Source organism: Sycon ciliatum, chromosome 1 (assembly GCF_964019385.1).
Source record: "Sycon ciliatum chromosome 1, ocSycCili1.1, whole genome shotgun sequence".
Classification (NCBI taxonomy): domain Eukaryota; kingdom Metazoa; phylum Porifera; class Calcarea; order Leucosolenida; family Sycettidae; genus Sycon; species Sycon ciliatum.
This window is the reverse complement of record NC_088643.1, coordinates 19,081,662-19,109,496: the sequence shown is the minus strand read 5'-3', so window position 1 is coordinate 19,109,496 and position 27,835 is coordinate 19,081,662. Positions and strand designations below refer to the sequence as shown.

The window sequence follows — 27,835 nt, the reverse complement described above, 5'->3', positions numbered from 1 at the left end:
TACTCAGGCACGCCAGCTTTGCCTGCCAGCGTTACAGCGCCTCGTCTGAGGCTGTGGCTGCGCACGTCTTTGTTAGGCAAGGCTGTTTGTAGTAGCCTGTTGATGTTATGCGGCTTCAGGGGCGTGCCGTCATCATAGCGATAGAGCGGGCCAGGTGCCGAGCCACGGGCTGCTAGGTAACTGGTGGCTGCCGTGTGCGGGCATGTCGGCGAGCCTGTCCTCCTGACGCTAATGTCCTGGCCGCTGCCGTATTGGCTCGTCTTTGTCACACGCAGGCGCAGCTCCACGCGGTCTGGGTACATGGTCGCATCGCTGTACTCAAGGCCGGCGCCCCGTGCCGTGAAGGTGTACTCGTTGACTCTGAGCAGCCCGTGGAAGGCCAAAGTCACGGCGCTCCAGAGCATGGCGCGGTTGTGCGGGCTAGGCACGGTGGACTGCAGGTAGTGCTGTACGCCAGCCAGATCGTCCAAAGTTGCGGCCCGCGTCGTCAACTGCTGAAGGGTGGACTGCGCTGGTTGTGTCGGCACTGCGTCGGCAGTTGGGCTGCGAGTCCAGAAGCGTCGACAACCTGACCCCAACAGGATTTATCTACATTACTATTACACTACAATTGATGTGAGTGCCGTCCAATGCGGCTGCCCATTAGCATAGTGGGCAATGCGCTCAACGTACCGGATATGGAACAATGCTGCTGGCACTGATCAGTCACTGGGTATGGCTTGCCCTAGTGCGGGGTGACAAGCGTTCGGAGCGCTGCAGCGAAGCGTATGTTGTGCTGGAGCTGCCCGCCAGGCCCTGGCGGATGAGGTCCATGGTTGCGTCATCAACTGCTGAAGGGTGGACTGCGCTGGTTGTGCCGGCACCGCTTCGGCAGTTGGGCTGCAAGTCCAGGCGCGCTGACAACCGGACCCAGACAGGATTTATCTGCATTACTATTACACTGCAATTTATGTGAGTGCCGTCCAATGCGGCTGCCCATTAGCATAGTGGGCGATGTGCTCGAAGTACAGGATCTGGAACAATGCTGCCGGCACTGATCAGTCCCTGAGGTTGGCTTGCCCTGGCGCAGGGCGACAAGCGTTCGGAGTGCTGCGGCGAAGCGCATGCCATGCTGGAGCTGTCCGCCAGGCCCTGGCGGATGAGGTCCATGGTTGCGTCGTCAACTGCTGGAGGGTGGACTGCGCTGGTTGTGTCGGCACCACTTCGGCAGTTGGGATGCGAGTCCGGCAGCGCTGACAACCTGACCCAAACAGGATTTATCTGCATTACTATTACACTGCATTTGATGTGAGTGCCGTCCAATGCGGCTAGCCATTAGCACAGTGGGCAATGCACTCAAAGTACAGGATCTGGAACAATGCTGCCGGCACTGATCAGTCCCTGAGTGTGGCTTGCCCTGGCGCAGGGCGACAAGTGTTCGGAGCGCGGCAGCGAAGCGCATGTTATGCTGGAACTGGCCGCCAGGCCCTGGCGGATGAGGTTCATGGTTGTGTCGTCAACTGCTGGAGGGTGGACTGTGCAGGGTGTGTCAGCACTGCGTCGGTAGATGGGCTGAGAGTCCGGAAGCGCTGTACTCGAAGACGAGTAAGAGACTTAGCAGGATCATTGCAGAGTCGCCGTTGGGCTGAGAGTCCACATCAGCCGGTCTGTTGAACGGAAGGGGGAGGATCTACGGCCAAATGGTGGTGCCTTATCTACATGGTACGAACCTTCCAAAAAATGCCAAGCCGGGGCCAGACATGAGGGGAAACAGACCAAAGCCGCCAGGCATACTTCGTGTCAGCTTTAGAGAGGAGAGCTCAGCATCAGGGACCTAAATTTCCGAGCCATCTTCAAGATTATGGGCTGGTGCGAAAACAGCTCCGGGGGCCCTGGAGGGGTGTGCTGCTGCGTCAGTCGCACAATACGTGCTCCAAGCGTCGCGAACCTCCTCCCGACTAAAGTCTCCCAGGCCAGGGATGGGGCTGCAGTTGCCTCGGCTAGGTTCTGCTCCGCTGCCGGAGCGGCCAAGTCCTCGCGTACAGTAGTCTGGAGCCAACTTCAACTCGAGCAGGCGAGTCCGCGGAGTAGGTTTTGTTCCTGTCGGGTCTAAATAATTGCGGGATGCCAGTGCGTTTCGCAGCTCAGCAGAGCGCATTTTGGCTGGACATCGCTCACTGACAGAGACATGGTTGATCGGATATTGATCAGAAACTGGCCGCGATTGTCAAACAATTTGACCGTCAAGGCAGCAAAGCAAAGAGCGTTATGGCTGGACATCGCTCTCTGACAGAGACATGGTTGATCGGATATTGATCAGAAACTGGCCGCGATTGTCAAACAATTTGACCGTCACTGCGTCAGCGCAGCAAAGCAAACGGAGCGTTTTGGCTGGACATCGCTCACTGTCAGAGACCTGGTTGATCGGATATTGATCAGAAACTGGCCGCGATAGTCAAACAATTTGACCGTCAGCACAGCAAAGCGAAGAGCAAGCTCAAGCTCAAAAACTGGCCAAGGTTGTCAAGCGATCTGACTGTTGGCGCAGCAAGGATGAAGAAGAAGCAGCATCGAGAGCCGGAGTAATGCGCATGCTCCGCGTGGTCCCGTGCCGGGGCGCGGGAGTTCGGAGTGCGTGTTCTGCACGGGCACGTGATGCGCTATGGCAAGTACGTGCAAATTATGTTAGGAATGTAATTGTTGGTGGGTTGCTAACTTCACTTACCGTGCCATGCACGGAAACTTATATTTAGGGAACATCAAAGCCTGGTATTTCTCCTCATACTCCTTCCCATCTCGTCTCCAGTTGTGTTCATCACCTGTACCAACTGGCCCCCACCACCATGACTGCTGCATGTTCCCTTTGCGTGCACCACATGGCTTTTAGTAAAAATAAATAAAAAGCACCAAGCCTTTGGCATTACTCTTGAACTGGTAAGCACCATATTGCGTCATGAACCTGGTGAGTTTGGTGGTACTGTCGTCATCATGGGGAACCGTCAGGCGAAATAGCACGTCATAGTACATTTGAGATCAGCGGGAAGAAGATGACGACGTCCACTAATTTCGTATCTGTGCACACGAATCTGCTGTGTGTGTGACTCTGTGTGTCAGCTATGATATCATCTTCTGTGGTTCCATGCCTAGCATGTACGTCTGAACCATCCTGCAAAGTTTGAATGACGTAGGTTGAGCGATCGCTCCGCGAAACATACTTTTTGAAATTCTCTTCATAGTATATCTTCCACCATTGAAATTTTGAATTTCTTCGAATTTTTTGCTGAGAGGGGTGGCTTGCAACCTCGATATGGCTTGTTCCAGGCATGCTTTGGAGCCATCTTCTGTTGAAGTAGTGGCGGGGATCTGCCCTGCAACTGCTACAACAAAAAATGATTCGATCTGAGAAAGGGTGAGACCGCGAATTGGATTAGGATATTTGATTGGAGTTTGTTTTGGACAAGAACTGAAACTAGCACCAATGTCGTCTTGTCTGTCCGAACCCAACAAAGTGCCGGATTAGAGAGGGACGACTGCAGCCCCATTCTAACGCCTAAAGCTAGGAATGAGCCCTACTTAGTCATCTCATCAAACCAAACTCGTGGAAGTAACTGTAGGAACTGCATGCCACGATACTAGAATACACTCTCAGTCTCACAGCTATCATAGAAAACACATTCTTGCTCATCAGTCTCTCAAACAACAACAACAACAACAACAACAACAACATCGTCACGTGCACATGCGTAAAATGCCGCATGCACACACTGACTCAGAACATAGTACAGTACTACATTACCCCTTCCCCAAGGGAAAAAAAGAAAAAAAAAAAGAAGAAGAAAGAAGTTGGATGGGGAAGAGGCACCACAAAAAAACATACGAGGAATTATGGGTGTCAATAAAAAGTGAAAAGTAGCATGACGAAAGGAACAAACACGAACGGATTCCCACGTGTGTAAGGCAGGTTCCGATATACGATGGTTTGATCACAAGAGTTCTCGTTTAGAGGGATAGTCCTGGCATGAGGTATTCAAGAAATGGCTTACAAATTGAGCCTATCTGGGGCCGCAATGGTGCGCTCTGATCGCCGGAGGCTAACTGGGGGCGTGGGAGCCGATTGTGCAGATGAGGGATGTCCAGCTAGAGGCACCAATGGCCTCGTCGACTGAGCCACCGACGGGGACGACGCATGGGGCTCTGCTTGTTCAGCTGGAGCGGCAGGCGGTGAAACCACGGCTTGGTTGGACGGTTGGACATCGGGAGATTCCAGTCCCGTGCTGGTGGAGGGGGTTGCCACGGTCGAACGTGTTGCCGATTGCGAAAAGCAACACGTGCACCATCAGAGACTATTACAGAGCAACCTCGTCGTTCAACAACTTTCCATCTCCGTTGCTGGGCTGTGTGGCCATCCTGCAAGAGCACCGAAGAGCCTGGCGAGAGGGATGGGAGGGGTTTCACGCCCCGGTGCTGGTCGTGCTGTACTGCCATGCCGAGTTTCTGTGACAACTGGGTGTCAAGGTGGACGAGGGGGGCATTGACAAGGCTGGGCACACGAGTTCGGATGTGGCGAGCAAAGAAAGCGTGTGCTGGAGTGGTACCAAGCATCCGGTGAGTGGAGGTGCGAATTGAGAAAAGCACCTGCTGGATACGCTGGATAAACGGCATCTGGCTGTTGAGAGTCCCGAATCTCGCACGAACGGTGCGGTGAAATCTTTCCACCATGCCATTTGATTGTGGATAGCGTGGGCTGGCCCGGATGTGATGAACTCCCAGGCATTGGAGGAACTCACCCATTTCGGTGGACACAAATTGTGGGCCATTGTCAATGACGAGCTCGAGCGGATTACCGAACCTGGCGAAGATAGTGGACAAAGCCATCACGACATGTTGGGACTTGGTTCCAGGCAGGACAATCAGCTCCGGGAAACGAGACCCGTAGTCGACCAACGAGAGCAGGTGGCAGCCTTCGATCTCCACCAAATCAACTGCCACCTTGTGCCACACTGGAACAAGCTCCGTTGGCTGCAGCTCTTGGCTGTGGTTGATGCGGCTCCGCCAACAAATGTCGCATGCTGCTGCAAACTGCTCAGCATCCCGTGTCATACGAGGCCGCCAAACAGAACGGCGAAAGGTGTCTTTGAATGTAGCGCTGCCTGGGTGCCCCTCATGAGCTAGCTTCAAAACCGGCTGTTGAAAAGCCGATGGGATAACAACTCGGCTGTCCAGAAGAAGAATGCCATTTGCGACGGTCAGCTGACTTCGCATCATGAAGAATGGTTCCTCAGCAGGCAAGACATCCCGCCATGCACCGGTGAGGACCCGGCGGACTATTGCGGCCAATAATGGATCGTCAGCAGTAGCAGCCTCGAGATCGGCTTCACAAACTGGCGCTTCTGACAAGACCATGCCGACGAATTCGTGCATGGATCTATCCTCCTCTGGTGACGCCTCTGCAGATGCTAGGGAGGGCACGGCAAAGCGTCGGTAGCACACATGGTCTGGCCAGGTGTGAAGCTGAGCTGGTAGTCAAAGGGCAGCAGAGCCAATAGCCATCGTTGAAGACGTGGCGGAACTTCATCAAACAACTTCTTTACAATGTGAACCAACGGCTTGTGATCAGTCAAAACGTCTACGGTGCGACCAAGGGCATATTGTCGGAACTTGGTTAGGCCGAAAACCACAGCCAGCATTTCACGTTCCAGCTGGGAATAGCGTGCTTCCGTGGGATTGAGCGAACGACTGGCACAACAGACAGGCTGCCAGTCACCTGTGTCTGCTTTCTGCCAAAGAATAGCGCCGAGGCCCACGGGTGAAGCATCGCAACTAATGGCGGTGGGACGACTGGGCGAGGCATCGAAGAATGCCAATCTGGTCAGTAGCTTGGCAGCGTTGTCTTGACACTGTTTGAATGCCTGAAGAAGTTCCTTGTCTACGAGGAAAGGCTCACGTCGAGATAACTGGCGAACCGGCTCTGTGTGCTCAGCCAGACCTGGGAGGAATTTGACCAAGTAGGTTAGCATTCTGATCATTCGGCGTACATCCTTGAGGCGAACCGGTGCTGCCATGTTGCGGATCGCTTCGGCCTTTGCCGAGTCGTGCTGGATTCCAGATTTGTCCATCACACATCCAAGATACCGGACCAACTGTTGACAGACTTGAGACTTTGACCAATTCAATCGGAGGTTGACAGCATTGAGTCGCTCAAGGACCAGTTTGAGGCGTCGATCGTGCTCGTCTCTGACCTTACCAACGATAAGGATGTCATCGATGTAAACGAATACACCCTCCAAACCATCCAACACATCCGACAAGATTTGCTGGAAGGAGGTCTCAGGCGCCGATGCGATGCCAAACAGAAGTCGCTTGAATCGATAGAGGCCCTTGTGGGTGCTGAAGGTCGTTAGCGGCCGGGACTGCTCATCCAAATCGATCTGATGAAATCCGGCTTCAGCATCCAACACGGAGAACACTGTCAAGCCATGGATTTGCCCCGTAATCTCATCCAGGGTAGGGATGGCTCTGCGTTCACGAACGACATGCTGGTTCAACTGGCGGAAGTCGACGCAAAGGCGTAGTGTGCCGTTGGATTTGCGAGCAGACACGATGGGAGAAACCCACTCTGTTGCCTCTTTGACAGGCTCGATTATGTCCGCTTTACATAGACGCTCCAATTCGGCTGGAATGTCGTCTCGAATTGAGAATGCTGGGCGACGAAATGGCACTGCTGAAGGGGTTTCATCTGGATTGACACGGATGTTGGCAGGTGCTGCGTTGACAACGTTTGCTGTGTCCGTCTCCACCATCTGCAGCAAGCCTAGCTGGAAAATGATGTCCTGGCCGAACAGTGCCAGTTTCCCCTCGGGGACCACAAAGCAACGGCATGCTGTTTGACGTGAGTTCCCCGCCACAGTGATGTCCGCCATTCCGAGAGTGGGGACCTCCGAGCCATTGTACGCACAGAGACGACGGTCGCAAGCACTGTCTGGCGTGACCACGTCGGCGGGGCAGATGGTGCGCGTTGCACCCGTGTCTAGCAATCCTGACACCGGCTTGCCATTCACAGACAGGGTAATCAGGAACCGCTCATCATGGGCTGACTTGCGGAGTGGCTTCGTCAGGTATATCAAGTCGTCCGTTGCGCACATGTTGGCTGACTCTTGCTCCCTGCACGCATTCACCTGGCCAGGTCGGCTCCCATCCTGACGACGACCACGCCGTGACAAACACACCTTGGAGAAATGTCCCATCTTTCCGCAGTTGTTGCATTTCTTTTCAGCTGCCGGACAGTGGGCCATTCCGGGAGTATGCTGCTCCCCACAATATTAGCAGTTGACTGGTGATGAACGTGAGTGAGTGCTAACACGATTGACGGACGCACCAGTGGGAATGGAGTCCTCCATGGAGCGAAACCCAAACTTCCCTGGCTGGTCGTAGAGCTTGGACTCTGAATAAGAGAGTTCCATGCTGACTCCTTTACGGATGGCAGTCCCCAACGTAAGGTTTGGATCTGCCAACAGCTCCCGATGAATTTCAATATTGGCCAAACCAGCGATAAACTGGTCACGAAACTGCGAGTCTACAATGGAATCATTGGTGGTAGAATCGAACTCGCACGCCTCGGCAGTGGTCCTCAGGCCGGCGGCAAACGCGGTGAGGGACTCCGCAGGCTGCAGTTTCCTCATGCGGAACTTATGGCTTTCCACGCTGGTGTTGACTGCAGGGCGGAAATACGATTTGAGGCCTTCACGGAGAACAGTGTACTCGGTGTCAGACCCGCTCGGAGTCGGAAGAGACAGGGCCTTTCACGATCCGGCGCACCCCTAATCCGGCGAGAATGGTAAGGAGTTGCGCCTTGGTTGAGGCCTCCGTCACCTTCTGTAAAGCAAGATAGGCTTCGAAATCATCAAGCCAAATTTGAAATTCGGCAGAAATGTTGGAACTATCTCCATAGTCGTCAGCAAGACGAAAAGGTTGCGGTGCGCGGCCAAGACTTGTCGCCATGGCTGGCTAGGGGTCAGATCACAGTGTTCACTGCACCAATGTAGGAACTGCGTCCCGCGATACTAGAATACACTCTCAGTCTCACAGCTATCATAGAAAACACATTCTTGCTCATCAGTCTCTCAAACAACAACAACAACAACAACAACAACAACAACAACAACAACAACATCGTCACGCGCGCATGCGTAAAATCCCGCATGCACACACTGACTCAGAACATTGTACATTACTACAGTAACTTCTAAGTGGAAGCTGGCACACATCGTATAGACAGGCTTGGTTTTTGACGTGCCTGTTGACTTGCAAATTTACGACTGCTCTTTCAAAACTCTCCTATGTATGTGCCTGTTCTCTGCAACTATACGTGTGGCACTGACGGCAGGGGAAAAAACGTTCAATCAATGTGTGCGGCGTAGGCTCACATGGCTGACACCTAACCCGGTGTGCGTACTGTGCATCCTGGATTAACAGTTGGCTTAACATGCATCCCTCTCGTATATGTGCAGCTATTATGCGGGTGCCACTACCGGAAAGTGCCGTTGCTATAGCTGGAGGATTCGACGCGTTCAGGATCATAACATCAATCTACAACGACCCTGGGACGCCTCCTGTCGACCGAATCACTCCGCTCACATCGGCAAGCTCCTTTCCTTACAACATCACGATCCTTGGCGCTGCTGCGCCTCAATGGCTAGTCACCATCAGGGTAGATGCACGCGACAAGTCTGGCTTCTGGAAAACTCTGTCCATTGAAAGGAGAACACACTATACACCAGGTAAGAAGCGGTTTTTTAGTCTTCGGGGCAAGGGTTTGCAAGCTGGAATGTCACGTGGGCTCCCCAGTAGCAAAATCTCACTGCCTCGTGTGCTGTGCATAGCCAGCGCAAGTATGCTGTGCATTATGTATGACGGAGGTCAATTGATATGTAGTCTTGAAGTTCCACCATGGCCGTTTGTCCACGACTGTAGTTTGTTTTAAACCATTGGACTTGTATGTTTCAACTCGGGTTTGGCTTTGTGGTAAAATACTTTGTTTGATAGTAGAATGGTGTGAAGACTCACATGCAATACCATGCAATTTTTATATAGTAAAGAAAAGGACCCAGGAACTACAAGTTACGCTATAATGTCCAGTTTATTGTCCACTAACACCACCAGTTACTTGATAATCAGCTTATGGGATAACATTGCACAAAAACTGACTGACAGTACTGACGTTCTACAACTAACTGGTTATCAGCTCTAGCATGTCTTGGATGCGCACACCAACAGCCTTCCAGCCGGGAAGGTTCTAAGTTATGTGGAAACATAGGAGGGGAAGGTGAGCACAACCAAGACAAACACAAGCTGAAAGTCTCAGCTGTGAAAGACGTTGGCGGATGTCCATGCATGTCGATGACGATACTGGCGAGATCATTAGACAATGCAGTCAAACAACGATTCAAGGACACATAGCGACATACCACACAGCTTGCGCGGCTCTAAAGATGCAAAGATCAAATGAAGGGGAAACTAAGCGAACATGAGCCATGAAAAACCGAACTCCTCAGGTAAACAGTACTGTACTTCGACTATGACAATTTAGATGGACAATAGGCAGCAGTAACAAGCAGCAGTTTCACACGACGATCGTTTCGCCGTGTAGATAAGGACGGCTCATCAGGTGCGCAAGGATAGACTTGGATGGAAAGCCAATGATGAATTTATAGTAAAGAAAAGGACCAAGGAACTACAAGTCCCGCTATTGTTCTCAACTTTTTTCGCCTGTTCCCAGCCCCGTGCCATCTCCACACTCAGACAATAGACGACGAGAACTTAGAACCTTCCAAGTTGGAAGGCCGTTGGAGTGCCCACCCTAGACGATGACTGTCAAGTAACTGGTGGTGTTAGTGGACATTGTAGCGTAACTTGTAGTTCCTTGGTTCTTTTCTTTACTATAAATTAATAATCATTGGCTCTCCATCCGAGTCAATTTTTATATAGAAGAGATACGGCGGTGAAGACACACCTGCCCACACAACGCTCTCTAAGCTGCAAATTTCTGGCAAAGACCTCTCCTTCTCTCTCTGACGTCATCAGTTCGTGCATGGCGCCTAGTGGATGCATGGCTGGTGATATCCACATACAGGTGGAATCCTGATAATTCGAAAATGGCTTAATTCAAACATACCGCTTGATGAGGAGTTTCCTCCAGAAGCGATTTCAGTCAACACATTTAGGCACAACAATATTTGATCACTCGAACCTCAAACTGGGCATGTCCGGTTCACTAGAAGTTCAATGAAATCCACATAGGGAAAACTGTGGGATTCCTTGCTGATATTTCGAAGTTAGCAAGGTGTAATTCAGAGTTAGCAAGGTGTAATTCAGAGTTATCAAGGTGTAATTCAGAGTTAGCAAGGTGTAATTCAGAGTTAGGAAGGTGTAATTCAGAGTTAGCAAGGTGTAATTCAGAGTTAGCAAGGTGTAATTCAGAGTTATCAAGGTGTAATTCAGAGTTAGCAAGGTGTTGTTCAGAGTTAGCAAGGTGTAATTCAGAGTTATCAAGGTGTAATTCAGAGTTAGCAAGGTGTAATTCAGAGTTAGCAAGGTGTAATTCAGAGTTAGCAAGGTGTAATTCAGAGTTAGCAAGGTGTAATTCAGAGTTAGCAAGGTGTTGTTCAGAGTTAGCAAGGTGTAATTCAGAGTTAGCAAGGCATAAGTCGAACTTCACTCGTGACTGTGCACTGTACTTGTCAGTTCAGAGTGCATGAGCAAGCCGTACTGGCCAGTTCGGTGTCCACGAAATCTGTGTCCAATTTTCATAGCGCAACTCTGCAGGACAATGCGAGCATTTCCCCGTACATAGTGTGTGTTGCACAGGTCCACATAGCCTTTCAATGGCCCTTGCAATGACCACCACCGCACTGTGTGAGAAAAGCAAATGTTTGCATTGTTCTGGCCTGCAGCTTATCTCCCAACCTTCCCGGTGTGGCCGAATGGCGTGCAGTCAATAGTCGCAGTCAACACAACGTTCAACAGCACTCAGTTCAACATCTCCCTTCCCAGTGCCCAGCCAGCAGACATCGCTCAATACCCAAACCTAGCCATCGAGGGCAGGATTGAAGGCAGTGGTGATGGGTATGAGCTATATCAAGTCCTGCCAACAGATCCGTCCGACCGGCCGTCATTTGTCGTTCTTGATCGCCTGTTCACGCGTAATTCCTACGAAATACGCATACGTGGCAAAGCTCATGTGTACTCCTACACCACATATAGCGAGCCAGTGGTAATCACATTCCCACTTAGTAAGTATGATTGCATGTGATGGACAGCCGTGTCTTGTGTGACTCACTGCTACACTACAGCCTTGCATTCTATAAGTACCGCAGTGTGGAACTCACGGAGGTTTGCCTATAGGAAGCCAAGGCAGGCGTCAGTGGATTCTTTCCCTAGAAAGGGAATAGATTCCAAAGAGGGCATGCCGTATTTTCTCTAATAAAAGCCCAGGTCTCCAATAATAGCCCAGTCTCCAATAATGACCCGGGGTGAGGGTGGATTGAAATAATAAGAGCACAGTCTCTAATAGTAGCGCGGGTCACAATTGGAGTATGCAACAAGTATATTGACTGCATATAAAACAGCAGTACAACATGCCAAGAACATATTTGTAAGGAGGTTTTCAGTCAACTGCTTCCTTCCTGGCGCCAATGCTATTGTGAAACATCTGTTTTGACAACATTCCTGAGTTTAGGGTTGAAAAATCAGTCTTGATATGGTCAGTTTATGCTGTATACCGTAATGTCGCGTGCATTAGCCGGGGCTTATATGCCTATAAGCCGGTGATGGAGTCAGGCTTGTACACAAGACAGGCTTATACACGAGACAGGCTTATATGACTTATATTTTCTTGCCGTTTCCATCGCCGCACCATACTCTCGTCGATGCTGTGCTTTCTAGAAGCAGCAGTGACAGAAGTCGATTTTGCAGCTTTCACTACCGCCAGCTTGAATGTCGCTGAGTATTTTTTCCGAAGTCCTTTTGTTTTCGGCATTTCGACAAGCAGACTTGGTTGAGATGAGTTCTATCTACGGGTAGACTGCAACAAACACAAGTGAAAAGTTCGAGGAGCGCCGAAACAACTTCAAACAAGCAACTTGCCAAGGGACAAGACGGAAAATGCCATGGGAAAGGTAAGTTTGAAGCTTGAAGAGTGCTGCATGGCCGTCGAGCGCAGCTGGTGTTGATTTCCGCATCTTCCCACGTTTTCCGCGTGTGCAAGTGTACGGTACCATGCAAACATGAACATGTAAAAGGCGCGCTCACCAGTCTTGCGTAGTAGCCCGGCTTACGCACGCGACACGTGGCGCGTCTCGTGTACTGGCCCGGCTTATGCATGCGACAGGCTTGTACGCGAAAAGCTGTTGCAGATTTCATGCTTCTACACGAGACAGGCTTATGCACAAATCCGGCTTATGCACGCGACATTACGGTAGACTGGAGTTGGCTCAGAGATAGTTGACAATTGAAAAAATAAGAGCCCAGTCTCCAATAATAACCCAGTCTCTAATAGTATTATAGTAGCGCGGGTAGAGCTGTCACTGAAAAATAAGAACCCCGGGCTCTTATTAGAGAAAGTACGGTATCTATAATAGAAATCAGTAGTTCCACTTTGGCTAACCTGTGGCCTTTGCTCAAGTCAGATAGACGGTGAATACCTGAGCATCTCAGTGCTGACACGCCTACTAAGCACAGCAGTAAGCAGCCAGCCTTGATCCTTGAACCTTGATGTGTCTTACCAGCAGTTAGACCACTGGGTTCAACTTCTGCATTTGCTTGCCATCCTTGACCAGCTCCAAGGATCACATGATGGCTAGAGGTCATTTGAGGATATCTTGCTTAAAGGGGAAGTTAAGCCTAAAATCAAATTTTCACCAGTTGTAGTCTTCGGGGTGCTGAGTTGAATGGTCTTGGTCCGTGGAAGCTGAGACGCTCCCCTCCTCCTTTATTCCCAATCGAACTCGCGCACTTCCGCCGAAACTGGGTGACTGTGCCCTACTAGATGGGGATTTGTATGCAAAATGTCATTAGCATCCCCCCACCTCGCAACAGGTCATCAGTAGGTTGGGTTACGCCGGGAGTGCTGATACGAGCAACTGGTTAAAGTATCGAAGCAAGCGTATAATGGCCCTGCTTGGAGCCGCTAGGTGGCTCGCAGCTGAGCCGCCAAATGACTCCGCATGGAGCCGCCAAATGACTCCGCATGGAGCCGCCGAATGACTCCGCATGGAGCCGGCAAATGACTCCGCATGGAGCCGCCAAATGACTCCGCATGGAGCCGCCAAATGACTCCGCATGGAGCCGCCAAATGACTCCGCATGGAGCCGCCAAATGCTAAATATATAGGTACAGTCGAATGTCACTTATCCGACCACTTCGGGAATCAGGCATGTTGGATAACTGATATCATTTTTTATGTGCATATATGGCTGGATTTCACTGATTTATGTACACAATACCCAAATATATTCATGCATATTCATGAATTGCTCCATATACACATACATGTTAGTATACTTGACCACATTTACTTCAAGTAAATGCATATTACACCGTATAATATACAAACAATTTTTTTTAGAATTTTACTGTTGAGAGTCATAAAATTACCACTCCCGGGCTTGTCGGATAACCGACGTGCTCGGATAACTGGCGACCGGATAAGTGACATTCGACTGTATGCGGAAAACCAGTTGAGAGCATATATTCACGTATGAGCCCAAAACGTGAGTTGAGACAGAGGGTGGGAGGGTGGGAACAAAAACGTTCTGCGAGTTACAAGCTCGAAAGTGAACAACAGCAATGATCCTGCAAGAGACCTTGCACAGGATCTTTTAGGGCGCACGCATGAGTGGTTTGCGCAAGCGCGCAAATCGGGCCAGCTCGCTGGGCTGGCTGCTAACTTGCGTTAGCATGCTAACGCTCATCTAAAAGCGCCGTTTCGTTCTTAGAAAAGCACAGATGACCGCGATTGGCCCATATGCTGTAGTCTTTTGGACGCTGAGTCGACTGGTTTTGGTCCGAAAAGGCTGCAATGCAGCTTTCGGCCCTTATTCCCAATCGAGCATGGCTGAACAAGCGGTCACTTGCTCGTGCGTACACCAGTCACCTGGTCACCGCGCCAGCAGGTGACAATTTTCACACCAAGGTTCAACTCAAAGGTTCAACTCGAGTGACAGAAACTCGCTCAAACATGCTGTAAGTTGTAGCCGGCAGGCACGGTGACCAGGTGACTGGTCAGCCATGTTCGATTGGGAATAAGGGCCGAACGCTACATCGCAGCCTTTTCGGACCAAAACCAGTCGACTCAGCGTCCAAAAGACTTCAACATATGGGCCAATCGCGGGCATCCGTGCTTTTATAAGAACGAAATGGCGCTTTTAGTGACATTCTGCATACAAATCCCCATCTAGTAGGGCACAGTCACCCAGTTTTGGTGGAAGTGCGCGAGTTCGATTGGGAATAAAGGAGGAAGGGAGCATCTCAGCTTCCTCGAACCAAAACCATTCGACTCAGCACCCCGAAGACTACAACTGGTGAAAATTTGATTTCAGGCTTAACTTCCCCTTTAATCTACCATGTTGATCCTGGCCTTGCAACATGTTGCCAGCCGCAGCAGCAGCAGCAATAAAGCAGCAGTAGCAGTGTCTGCTCTAGGATTGTAGGACAGCCGGGTACACGTGTACCTGGCGCAGCCATTTCAACCGGGTCGGAACCGGGTGCACATGCTTCCCCTTTAATCTACCATGTTGATCCTGGCCTTGCAACATGTTGCCAGCCGCAGCAGCAGCAATAAAGGAGCAGTAGCAGTGTCTGCTCTAGGATTGTAGCCATTTCAACCGGGTCAGAGCCGGGTGCACATGTACCTGGCGCTGTCTCACCAGCCGAGTCACATGCTTTAACTGGTTGGTTGGTTTATTTTAATTCGGACAATAAACGGGAACTAGGCCCAATGATATAAAGGCGAATGGATAAGCCGCATTTAGAAAAGAGAGGACAGGAATTAGAAAATTACGAAAGAAGAAGTATCTGACACATACAAGCCATGTAGTCAGTCCTTTCAAAGTTCGAAAGTGTAAAGTACCAACTGGGTCACAGGTGACCCGGTACTATGTTTTCAACCGGGTCCAAGCACCGCCCAACTGGGTGGATTACCCGGCTCACCCGGCGCTGGAGCAGACACTGAGTAGTGTAAAGGTTGGCCAGATTGACGTCATACTTACTATCAGTTTTGAAGTTTCGGAGTGACTCTATCGGTATAAATAAGTCAGCTTGACCCATCCACAGGGCCTGTACGGTCAGGATGGGCAGAAGGAAGAAAAGCCGGGACTATGAGAAGGACGAAGAGAAAAGAGAAACAGCGTTACTTGGAAGAGCCGATCTGTCACGTGGCACCAGTACTATTCCGTCAACCATGATTAGTAATTGGTGACCTGCACGGTGTCGCTGTTTAGTGCCGTGTTCTGCTGGGGTCTGCTGTGTGAATTGTTATACCAATGCACAGTAGTATGTCCATGACTGCTTTACACCGGAAGTAGCTGCATGAAAATGTGTACAATCAATCCTCTGTTATCCGGACACCGAAGTTACGGGCACTTCCGTCTACCAGGCACCCTTCGAGCGAGTTTCAGTGGAAATATTGCTACCGTATTTTACCAGTTATAGGTAGACCCCCAGAATCAGTAGGTCTATTTTCTGTTTTTAAAGTTTCCACCCAACCAAGCACTGCTAATTATTCCCTGCTACTTGCACATCAACAAATCACATAACCACTCCTCATTGGACGGTGAAACGTACAAATCCTTGAAAAAAAGCAAATAAACTGGCAAAAATGCGTACACATGGTGCACTCGTACATGCAGTACAGGTGGCTTTTTGGAAGTTACCGGTATTGCCCGGCTATAAGTCGAACCCCGGTTGTAAGTCGACCCCTTTGACCTTTTCTCCTTCGATGTTTATTCGTTAACGGTCGACTTGTAACCGGTAAAATACGGTGCCCCTTTGTCACTTTTGTGGAAATAGTGACGTCACACGCCATATCTATGGCCTTTCCCCATCAAATTGTGCGTGATTCTGAGTCGCGGACATTTCAAAGTTGCGGGCAGCGCCCTGTCGCAGACCGCCCGGATAAACGAGATATGAGTGTACCACTGTTGGTCCAGACTAGTTTGGGGTACAGTGGAAAAACTGCAGGAGTGATGGGTTCTTCCTTTAACCAGACCGGTATGTGTTTCAGTTTCAGTTTGTTTATTTACGGATTCTCCAGAGGTAAATGGATACCTATCATGGGAGTCTCACCAAACCAATAAAATAATGAAAATAAAAATATTTATATTGGCCAAGTCCCACTGAACATGTAATAGTCGCCTGATGGTTGCTTTGAGCAAGAAACTCTGAGTTGCGACAAACCTGTAAACCTCCGTTGTGCCTTTTGTGTGAAAATAAAATTATGTATGGAGTGCAAAAACTCAAAATCAGAGATTTTTTAAGTCAAGTATGCGCGACACTTTGTTGACACTGGCACGAAGAGTTCACCAGCTACACTCCACGATAGACAGCAGTTGCTCCTGACAAGTCTTGCTTTGTTCCATAAGATGACGGAAGCTCATCGCAGGAGAAGCAGCTGTTGAATAAAAGGGTTGAGCTAAATAATGCTGTTTCATGCATAAAATGCTGGCCCAATGTGTGCCCACTCCGCTCACGTGTATACTAACACAAGTGACAAATCGTCACAAAAGGAATAGAGCAGAATGAAGGTGTTGTGAACCCTACCAGACACAACTATCGCAAGTGCTAAGCCAATCACGACAAGAAAGAAAGGTTCACAAATAGGTTGAAATCTAAGTTACACGTCACAACGAGTACTGGTCTGGTGAAAAAGATGGATGCAAAGCAGAAGCGAATTGACAGAATCATACTGGACACCCAACGTCACAGCTGAAAACTGCTAACTACACCAGACAAGTGCTTTGCGAACCTCGCAAGTGGCTGCGTTCGATTACGCACTTGAATCGATTCATGAATCCATTCGCATGCATTCAAGGCGTTCGATTTTCATGTCATGAGCCCTGGAATCAATTCGGAATCCATTCACTCCATTCACATGGTGTTATATATGTACTCATGTGTACTGTACATAGTAGTAATATGCCTACTTCTGTAGCACTAGCATGATCACACTGCGCATGCTCTTGTTCATGGCTTTTTCCCCAATCTACTTGTGCTAGCTGGATGCTTGTGTGCATGGGGATCAGGACACAACAAATGGCGACGAAGATGTGATGTGAATAGCGCGAATCGATTCATGAATCGATTCTCGTGCATAATCGAACGCACTCACTGATTCAGCCGACAGTAGGTAAAAGAAAGGCTACCAGGTCGTGATGTAGTGGTGAACTGTGCTCTACCAAAGTGACGTACCCAGCAAGGTGGGTGCTGTCACGCTATAATCTTTGCAGCAGATCATACCCTTCTTCCAAATCACTCCAGTTCTCTTTCGGTGAGGTGTAGTTTAAAGTGCAACCTATTATGTGAACCTCTCTTTCTCCTCATGACTTAGCACTTTTTGACTGTGTCTGGCAGGGTTGATAAAACACCTCCATTCTACACTGTTCCTTGTTGCGTTGGCTTACTAACTTGTGTTAGTTGAGTGTATATACCTCGTGCCGGCATACTCAGTATAAAGCAGTTTTGCTCAACTCTTTCGTTCAAGACCTGCTTCTCGTCTGACGAGTTTCCGTCATCTTATGGAACGAAACAAGACTTGTCACGGGAAACTACTTGCTACCGCGGAGTATGGCTGGTGAACTGTTTGGGCTTGTGTCGACAAAGTGCCCATGTGGCCTCATCTGGACAAATGAAGATCCTTTTGCGACTATGAATGGACGGACCAAATGAAGATGGCATCAACGAATTACAGTGAAGTGGGTTGACCAGTTGCACCAAATCTTGCAACAGAGTGTGTCCCGGGGTTGCGGCTGTATTCAGGCCATCGTGGGTCCAGTGCAGGTGGTTGAACGCTAGCCTGCACTCCGCATTCTCGGAAAGTGGTATGTCCCAAATATAGGCTATTGTGAAGCTCCTGATCATGGTTGCACTCAAGTGTATTCGAATTCTCATCCGCCTATGTAATGCTGTACATCCTGACGAAGAGAAACGCCTTTAGGAGTTGCATAACGATGATAGAGTACTTCTTTCCTAAAGCAGAGTACTTACTTATGCGAGGGTTCAGTTCAACCCACACACAAGGCACTCACTAACATGTATGATAGCCCCCCCCCCCCCCCCCCCCCAGTTTGGTAGAAATGAAATGTGCCTTACTGGTACAGCAAGCATCCTGCAAACCATTTTCGTTTCAATTTGTCCACTGCAGTCACGTTCAAAGTTCCTCTGATAAAGCCAGACCCGGTTGCTGCGCAGTATGTAGTCGAAATCAGCAAGTTCAATCTATCCAGCTCGGCTTTCGACGTAGTTCTGCAGCGGGGCAACAACCAGGAGGAGGATTTCCCAGTTTCAATACCCAGCTCCTACGGCAGTGGGCAGTTCTGGGTGCATGTCTATCGTGTTGGACTGGCTGGCTTCTTGGAAACGATAAGTCTGGCTCATCAGCTGTATTCAGTTGCAGGTAAGACCCATTCTCAGTCACGGTCTGTGCAGTGTTTACAGAGCAATCAGATGATTCAGTATGTCAATGATATTGTCTATCCATATGTATTGTTGGTCATGGCTCCTCCAGGCATGTTTTAACGTCGGTGTTGTAGTCGCAAGTCTAACATTACTTCTCCATCACTGCATCAGCTCAACCGCCACCACTGGACTGCCTTTTTACACTCTTTTTATTAACGAATAAACAAGAACACGGAAAACGACTACATCTTGACAAGACGACAGACCAAAGACTAGCTCACACAGTTTCGCGCATGCGTACAACACCACCAACCAATGACGCGTGTCCACAGCGACCAAGACGAAACAAACACGTGACACCAAATCTACCACAATATCCCGACCAAAAAAACACATACCGTCCTCGGTATGACCAAATAAAACACAATACACAGAGAGAAGCAACCGCAAACAGCAAAAGTAGCCACAGGACCAATGCATGTAGCTCCCCAGAAAAAATCAGGGCAACCAAAGCCAGAAGAAAGAAAGAGAGGTGAATGTTAAAGAGAAGAGAAGAAACACAGCATTGCTGTCTAGCCACGCACACACAAAAAAACACAGGCTAAACCTAAGCCTAAAGACCGATGAGCCCTGCCCATCCACACAATATTGTGTACAACGCCAGCCAAACCCATGACTGTCACCGAAAAAAACAAAAATAAATAAAATATATACATGACAACGACAAACAAGCAGCGAGTCTAGCTCCCAGCAATGAACCGGGGCTCACCCTGATCGGACGTTCGTTGCCTTCGATGTGGACTGCCACAAGGAGAACCAACCGTGGTTCACCATGATCAGACGCCAGTTCCCAAGACAAGTAGCAATTCAAAAAAACTCCCGCATGTACGCACGCATGCACACACACAAACACTCACCGGAAAAACAAAGAAAAGAAGAGAGATATGGAGAGAAGAAAGGCGGCGCATTCCCAGCCAGCACATGACTTCTGAGGAGCAGGAAGCCGACGGCGAAGCTGATACTCCACTCGTATCAGGACGACGAAACGGCGGGAGCACAGCGACAACACAGCTCTGCGGAGGGCGTCAGCTTGAGTAGACGACTACGGGACACCGGACGACGACACAGTTGACACAAGCGGAAGACGACATTGCGCGACGACACAGCACGACGACACAGCTCCACGACGAACACGGACAGGGGTGACGAATAAACAAGGACAGTCCAGCAGTGACGGGAGCAACACTACGCGTACACATCTCAGGGTCGTGAGCTGCGGAGGCAGAACTCCGCGTCGAGAGATAGTTGGGCGCCAAATGTTGTAGTCCTAAGTCTAACATTACTTCTCCATCACTGCATCAGCTTAACCGCCACCACTGGACTGCCTTTTTACACTCTTTTTATTGACGAATAAACAAGAACACGGAAAACGACTACATCTTGACAAGACGACAGACCAAAGACTAGCTCACACAGTTTCGCGCATGCGTACAACACCACCAACCAATGACGCGTGTCCACAGCGACCAAGACGAAACAAACACGTGACACCAAATCTACCACATCGGTTTCCTCCGAAACGAGGACCATGAAAACACTATTCGTTTGGGGTTGTCAGCCGCTGGGCGGTTTGACAGCCAAATGAGTCATCTTTCCGAGATTTCTTCTGGATCTCTCTCCCCTCTCCCAAGGGAAGACCCGCATGGCCAGTTTATGGCAGTGAGCAAGTACATGCACAGTGCGTGGGCGTGTGCTTCCTTTTCGTACAACCAGGAGCCCGAAACGTAATGCACTATTTGAGGATACCCAAACGGGCGCTCGGATATGGCCCAAGGGAACATAAGACACCCGTGCATGTGTGAACATACAAGAACACACTGACCCAGTAACCACTGTGTATGCTTGTGTGCATATGTGTGCTTGGACCTAAACCAGATCCGCGACCGGTAGTGCCTTGGTCCAGCTCTACAACTGGAGAACTTCCTGGATATTCCGTGTCGGCAGGAGCAGGGTTTGTACTCCTGAATATGACCCTCCCAATGCTCCTCCAGCAACCTCCCTTGTCTCCTACAGGATTTATTACGGCCGATTGTTCGCCACTCCTTACTTCTAGCACACCTTTCGACGTTCGTTCTGGCTATTGGATTTACTTAGCCGTTTTTTCTGCAAGCTGCATGATCCGGGTGCGATACAGTTCGCCTACCGATGCTGCAACGCCATGGCGATGGGTGGACGCACGCTTACCTTCACGTAAGTGTTCTGCTGTCAGGGGTTGAAAGTGCCGTGTTTCACCGAATGTAAGCCGCACCTTTTTACACTAGAAAACTTCAAGGGTGAAGACGGGTTGCGACTTACTTCAGAACTACAACCCAGTGGGACTTCCCCTTTAAGGCCGATTCATACTTCATTTCGCGTACGGGAAAGTCACCGCGCGATGGTCGTGCGATGACTTTCCCGTACGGGAAATAGTTCAGCTCAGATCAACTTTTCGTGACGCGTTTCCCATACGCGAAATGAAGTATGAATCAGGCTTTACTGTTGTGTCTTCTACAAAAGCCTGTCTCGTATAGAAGCCTGTTTTGAATAGAATCCTGATTTTGAAGATAAACTTTCAGCACATAAGCCTGGTTTTAGTATTACCATACATAGAGCTATGTAGAGATATGTGGTTTGAATAGAAGCCTGACTTGAATAGAAGCCTAGCACTGACATCGGCTTCTACAGGAATAAGCACTCAGTCTCGCTCCACATATACTGGCACACACAGAGACATAGACAGCAACAGCGACAACACACAATGTGAAGGGTACTGTAAAAACCATTATTCTAACGAGGCGCATATATGTTGGACTCAGTAGAGCGCCCAGCCCCTATATGATGTCCAACCCCTATATAGAGTCCATTGGTCCAAAATCCACTGTACAGAGTCCAAACTTGGAATCAACTGTGAGCTCAAAGTTTAGATGGACATCACTCCCTGTATAGAGTCCAGCCAATTGGCTTCACCCCTATATAGAGTCCATTGGTCCAAAATCAACTGTATGGAGTCCAAACTTTGAAATCAACCATCAGGAGTCTTTATGTGGACAACACTCCCTGTATAAAGTCCAGCCAATTAGGCATCCCCTAACCAGAGTTCGAAATTAGACATAGGATCTGCTGTAAGCAGTGAATATTAACCAGAAAACGGCCTCTCCCTTTAATCCTTTACATCATTCACTTCTCAAGATTAACGCACTCTCCACATACAGGCATGCACCCGGCTCAGAACACATTGTTTTCTGGTTGGCATATCAGGGATATTGGGCGGAGCAGCTGGCGTGCATGAGAAAGACAGGTCGGCCTGCTCTGCGCAGGAGCTGTGACCCGGTGCACACATAGTGTGTGTGTGTGAGAGAGAGAGAGACAGACAGGTCGGCCTGCTCTGCGCAGGAGCTGTGACCTGGAGCACACAGAGTGTGAACGAGAGACGGTCGGCCTGCCGTGGGCAGGAACTGCGACCGGTAGTGATTGAAATGAGCCAGCTGCGGAGATAGACTGCCCTCACCCGATATAAGTATATTGACAAGAGTTGTACTGACACTGTTATTGAGGAAATTATGGTGACAGTGACGGAGAGATAGTGATCCCCAGTTGAATGGGGTTGGGAGGGAAGGGGAAATTGACAACTGACGGACAAACCAGTGAACAGTCAAGTCGTCGGAAAGCAAAAGTGACAAAGGAGTCTCTCTTTTCTCCTTCTCTCTCTCTAAAGCAAGATTTGGAATGCACGCGTGGGAGAGTGGCGCGCGCTGCGCATGCGCATGTATAGCAATGACATCATAATCAGATGCATGATCATCAGACTAAGTATGAGTGGTAGATGTTCCACGTTCGTTAACAGGGCTTAGCGCACACGCTAAACCACCATAAAAAATAAGTATTGAGGCGCCACTGCAGCCATTTCATTACATGAACAACCCTACAAACACCATCCTCAAATCAAGTGGTCTCTTCGCAGACGCTGCAAAATTACAATAATTATCTCAATTATGTAGTGTTGCCAAATAATTGTGCACGCACACACACACATGCACACACCCACACAACGCCAAGAAAATGCCTAGAAAAAACCAAGAATCGAAAGAGAATATTGGAGAGCCAAGGATTAATTATTTCAGGGATGAATTTATCCGGTATCGCATCGCAGTTTGCTACGCAAAATCGATCTACTGCTTCTCAAAAAATGACAGTGACACGCAGAAAGCTGCGATACATACATGTGCATGTACAGGCTATTCATGCTTTTTGTAGCTTACGAGATTTTGCATAGGAAAAACTGCTATGCAAGAACATGGCAGTAAATTCATCCCTGTATTTGTTTTCAAATTATTGTGCGCGCGCACACACACACACACACACACACACACAAACTTATACAACGCCAAGAAAACACCAAGAAAAGAGTAGAGACACAATACACACGCAACTCCAACAGCCATGCAAACGTCCACCCATTTACACGTAAAGTCAAGAGGGATAACAAATAATTATACGAAACGAATGCATACGTGGGCGGAGGCACGCACGTTTACATACATGTAGTAGTGTAAGAGAGTAACATAGTGCAGTAGTCAGCATAATACTAGCACATGCTGAGAGTGCAATAGCAAGCTTCACCATTGCTCATGGCCATGCAAATGTTCAGCAGCACTCAGTTCCGCAAGCTTCTGAAGATCAGCACACCTGCAACAAATAGATAGCACAAGGATACGCTTATTACCGCAATGATGGATGGGAGCACACAACTACCAAGTTCTCAACGAATGTGATGCTCAATGAAAATTCATCCACACAAAGACCTGTGAACAGGTGACGGTGGGGACAATAATCTATTAGTAATACGAGGAATAAGATCGTTTGTGCACACTCAAGACGCACAGACACACCACCATACATGTAGCGTACACAGTGTTTCACTTCACTGCAACTAAATTGAAATGAGATGATTTAAACAATCTGTGCAGCGTTGCAGTCAGTCAGTCTTCCCCAAGATGGAAATGCAATGATTTGTTGTCACGAGGCAGTTTTACTGACACAATGTCATGTTTATGACATCAAAACGGTTACTTCATGGAATACGAGTACATGTATTAGCTTGAGAAGCTTTTTCTTGTCATCGGCATACAAGAAATCCTCCTACTACTACTACTACTAGTACACTGGCACTGCGTTTGTAGATCCCATTGTATTTGACATCATACTAGAGCCTAGTAGAGGAAGGGTGTCGTGGAGTTCACATAATTATCACAGGGATAAAAATACATTTCTCATGAAATAAAATAATAATTGATGATAGCTAGACGATCGTATACGATTGATGCAAAGTCCTTGCAGTCCTTGAGGACTATTACGAAGTGGTTGATTACTTTTAGGGCATTCATTCAAGCAACATCAAACAAACGCGATACGATCCTTGAAAATGGAAAAATTCAAGCATAACGACAGAACAGCAGACCAATCGAAACGAGTAAAAGCTTCCTTACCTCAGTCATCGTCCTGCCATGTAGTTGGACAGCCTTTTGACACGGTGGTACAAGCAGCTCTTGTCCAGTCAAACAGGGTATCCTTGTTTTTACAATTTCTGGAATCAGTCTCGAAGATTCATTGTAAGGAAAATATGTCTCTCTTGTCTCGAAGGAGAAAACTCAAAGAACAAAAGACAGTGAAGCAAACCGCCAGCAAATCAAGCTACCGTACGCTTTCCAACAGCGAAAGGCGATAGTGCGGGAAAACACGAAGATACAAGGAGAAGACTGTAAGCTCAGGTAAATGCGAGAGAGGAGTTGGTGATAATCAAGAATGGAGAAAGGAAGATCAAAAGAGAGAGAGAGATAGTGAGAGAGAGAGCGAGAGAACGAGGCTGTCTGGCGATCATATGCAATATCTCACACTCCCCCCAGTTGAGGCGATCAGAACCATGCATGCCTCAACTCATACGTGATATTGCAATCAGTGTAAGGTCACCCAGACAAACGAAGGAAAGAAAGAAACAAGGAAACTCAAATTAGACTGCTGCGGTGCACAAATAACTTAAAAGAGACTTGTGCATGATCCAGTAACAAGTTTAACCTAACTCATGATGGTGTCCAGCTTCACCTACACACGGCCAGCATCAATGAGGCGGTGTCGCAACTCTTGCGCACGCCGAGCTGCTGCACGCATCGGGCGAGCGGGGGCCGCCGAGGACGACTCCACACCAGCAACAGCTGGAGTAGCGGCAGACAACTGCTCTGCGCCGACATCATCAGCAGCAGTCTGGGCCCGGGAGCTAACCTCGACTGGGTAGAGACGCTGAATCGGGCGACGTAAGCGTGACGGACGACCATCATTGGCTGAGCACTTCACAGTAGCGCCGCGCACACTGCCATCACTGCTCGGCAGGAGCTCCTCAACTAGGCCGAGTCTCCACATACCTCGCTGCACGCCTTGCTCGTGGATGACAACGACGTCACCAACCCGGATGTCACTGCCACGACGAGCGTTCCCGGTGCGATGCGAGTTCCTCAGCTCCAGCAGGTACTCCGATGTCCAGCGCGACCAGAAGTGGTCAATCACAGACTTGACATAGACGAGGCGTTTCAATAGTGAGTCACGCTGTACTGTAGCCACCTCTGTATCTTCCGGGTCCACCATGGGCGTGGACAGTATGCGCCGACCGTACATCAGATGTGACGGCGTAAGCGGCTCATCCAGATCTTCGGTTGACACAAACGATAATGGGCGACTGTTCAAGACCGCTTCTATCTCGATGAGCACGGTCAGAAGCTCTTCGTAAGTGACTGTGGCTTGCTGCAGTATCTTCTTGAGGCAGCGCTTGACGGACTTGACCAGCCGCTCGAAAAAGCCACCCCACCAGGGGGCTTTCTCGAGGTTGAATGACCATTTCACAGACCTGCTGTCGAGCTGAGAGGACACCTCATCGAGTTCGAACAGGGCGCACAAGGTATTGGCCGTGGACTTGAACGTCTTGGCGTTGTCCGACTTCATCTCCTTCGGGATGCCGAATCTGGCTGTGAATCGATGGAAACAGCGCAGAAACGTCTCAGCGGAGAGATCTGGCACGAGATCCAGATGAATCGCTCGGGTAACGCCACAGGTAAACAGCGCGATGTACACCTTCTTCACAGCACTCTGCTCTTTGATGTACAGCGGACCCGCGAAATCGACGCCAGTGTAGGTGAATGGCGCGTCGATTGTCGTCCGGAATTCTGGCAGTGGCGGAGCTGCTGGAGGCACGTATGCCACGCTCTCGAGACGCTTGCAGACACGGCACGCTAGCAACAGGCTCCGAATGTACTGGCGACCACGGACGACCCAGTAGGCAGACCTCAGCTCCGTGAGTGTCTCTTTCACGCCATTGTGAGCGACTCGGCGGTGGCAGCGAATGACGATCAGGTCAGTGTACCGATGTGTGGTGTGCAGGATAGCGGGATGCTTCTGCTCGAACGTGAGTGCCGCTTTCTGCAGCCGACCTTTGCAGCGCAAGATGCCAGAGTCGTCGCAAAAGATTCCGAACTCTTTCTGCCAACTTGAGAACTTGGGGTCCCTGACGACCGACCGCTGCACATCCTTCAACCAGAGCGACTGCGCATACGCCATTGCCGAGTGAACTTTGGGGTCAGGCTTCTGTTGCAAGCGACTGACAAACTTCAGCGCTAGAACCGTGACTCGTAGTAGCTTGTCGACGTCGCTGAAGCGGCTGATGTCGACAATCTGCCCGATGTCGACCTCTGGTGCCTTTGACCCGGTGAGCAGGGCAGCTGTCGGCTGGCCCTTCTTCAGTTCGGACATCGCTTCTACTGCTCGTGTAGGAGGAGGACTAGCTCCGTCGGGGTTGCACTTTGCAGTGGCGAGCCACGACGGTCCAGAGTACCAGATGGTCTGCTCCAGCTGGTTCGGCTTCACTCCCCGTGACGGCAGATCTGCAGGGTTGGAGTCAGTTGGGCAGTACTGCCAAGCTGATGACGGGACAAGACGTCGGATGCATTGCGCACGGTTCTCCACGAACTGCTTCCACTCGTGCTGCTCTCCGATAATCCAACTTAGCGCGACTTGCGAATCCGTCCAACAGCGGACCTCCTCGATGTTAATTACGCCAGTCAATGCCGATAGCACCGACGACACGAGTCGGGCCACGACTAGCGCCGCCATGAGCTCCAAGCGCGGGATGGACTGTTTAGCGACGGGTGTAACTCGGCTGCGTGCTGCAACTAGTTGGACTTACGTGTCTCCTTTCCCGTGGCTGACCAGGTACACTACTGCTGCGAATGCCTTGACGGATGCATCGCAGAATCCATGAAGCGACACTGTTGCTTGGGAACTGGCGCCATGGAAATACCACCGGGGAAGGCTGACTGGCTCCATAGTGGCGAGACCAGTGACGAGCGTACGCCAAGTTGCCAGCTGCTCTCCCACTAGCGGCTGGTCCCATTCCAGTTTGGCTTTGCACAGTTCCTGGATAAACATCTTGAGTGCCACCGTCACTGGCGTGATGAAGCCAAGTGGGTCGAATATCCGGGATGATGCTGACAGTGCTTGGCGCTTGGTGATGGTGTCAACAGCCATCTCGGCGAATACAGCACGGACATCTAAGACCAGCGTGTCTGCCTTGCGATTCCATGGGAGGCCCAGGATCTTCTCGTGCTGCTGGCGAAGGCTGGCGTCGGTATTCAGCGTGCTCTTGGTGTACGACTGCACATCTTGGGTTACTGTGGTACGGTCTGTTGCGCTGGAGCCCGCATCGCTTTCGTCGCCGTGTGCTCGAGCCATCAATTGCTCTGAGTTGGAAGCAAACTTCCGCAGGTTGAAGCATGCCTCAGCGAGACGCACCTTCGATTTCACGTAGAAGGTGTATGCTGCTTCTTCATCGGTATCACCACCGGCGACATCGTCCACGTACAGCGACTTGATGAGCTGCTCGACGTGTTGCGGATCGTCGGCAGCATACTGATCCATGTGGTGGTGTATGGTGGCATTCAGGAGGAATGGGCTGGATGATACACCGAATACCACTCTGGTGAAGCGGTATGTCAAGGTGTTGGGATGATCGCTGTTGACATCATCAACCCATAAAAATCGCAGGACGTCTCTGTCTTCCTTGGCAATGCCGACCATCAGGAATGCCTTTTCAATGTCCGCCGTCACCGCG

General features: G+C 49.8%; 1 protein-coding gene across 1 annotated transcript in view; it reads left to right on the top strand.

Annotated features, from left to right (window-relative positions):
- LOC135816594 (uncharacterized) overlaps positions 1-27,835 on the top strand; it is a 230,806-nt gene that overhangs the window by 54,632 nt on the left and 148,339 nt on the right. The window contains exons 8-11 of the mRNA XM_065329777.1: positions 8,487-8,756; positions 10,929-11,267; positions 18,392-18,643; positions 20,581-20,895. Coding sequence (XP_065185849.1) covers positions 8,487-8,756; positions 10,929-11,267; positions 18,392-18,643; positions 20,581-20,895 — 1,176 coding nt within the window. The remainder of the gene's footprint in view (positions 1-8,486; positions 8,757-10,928; positions 11,268-18,391; positions 18,644-20,580; positions 20,896-27,835) is intronic.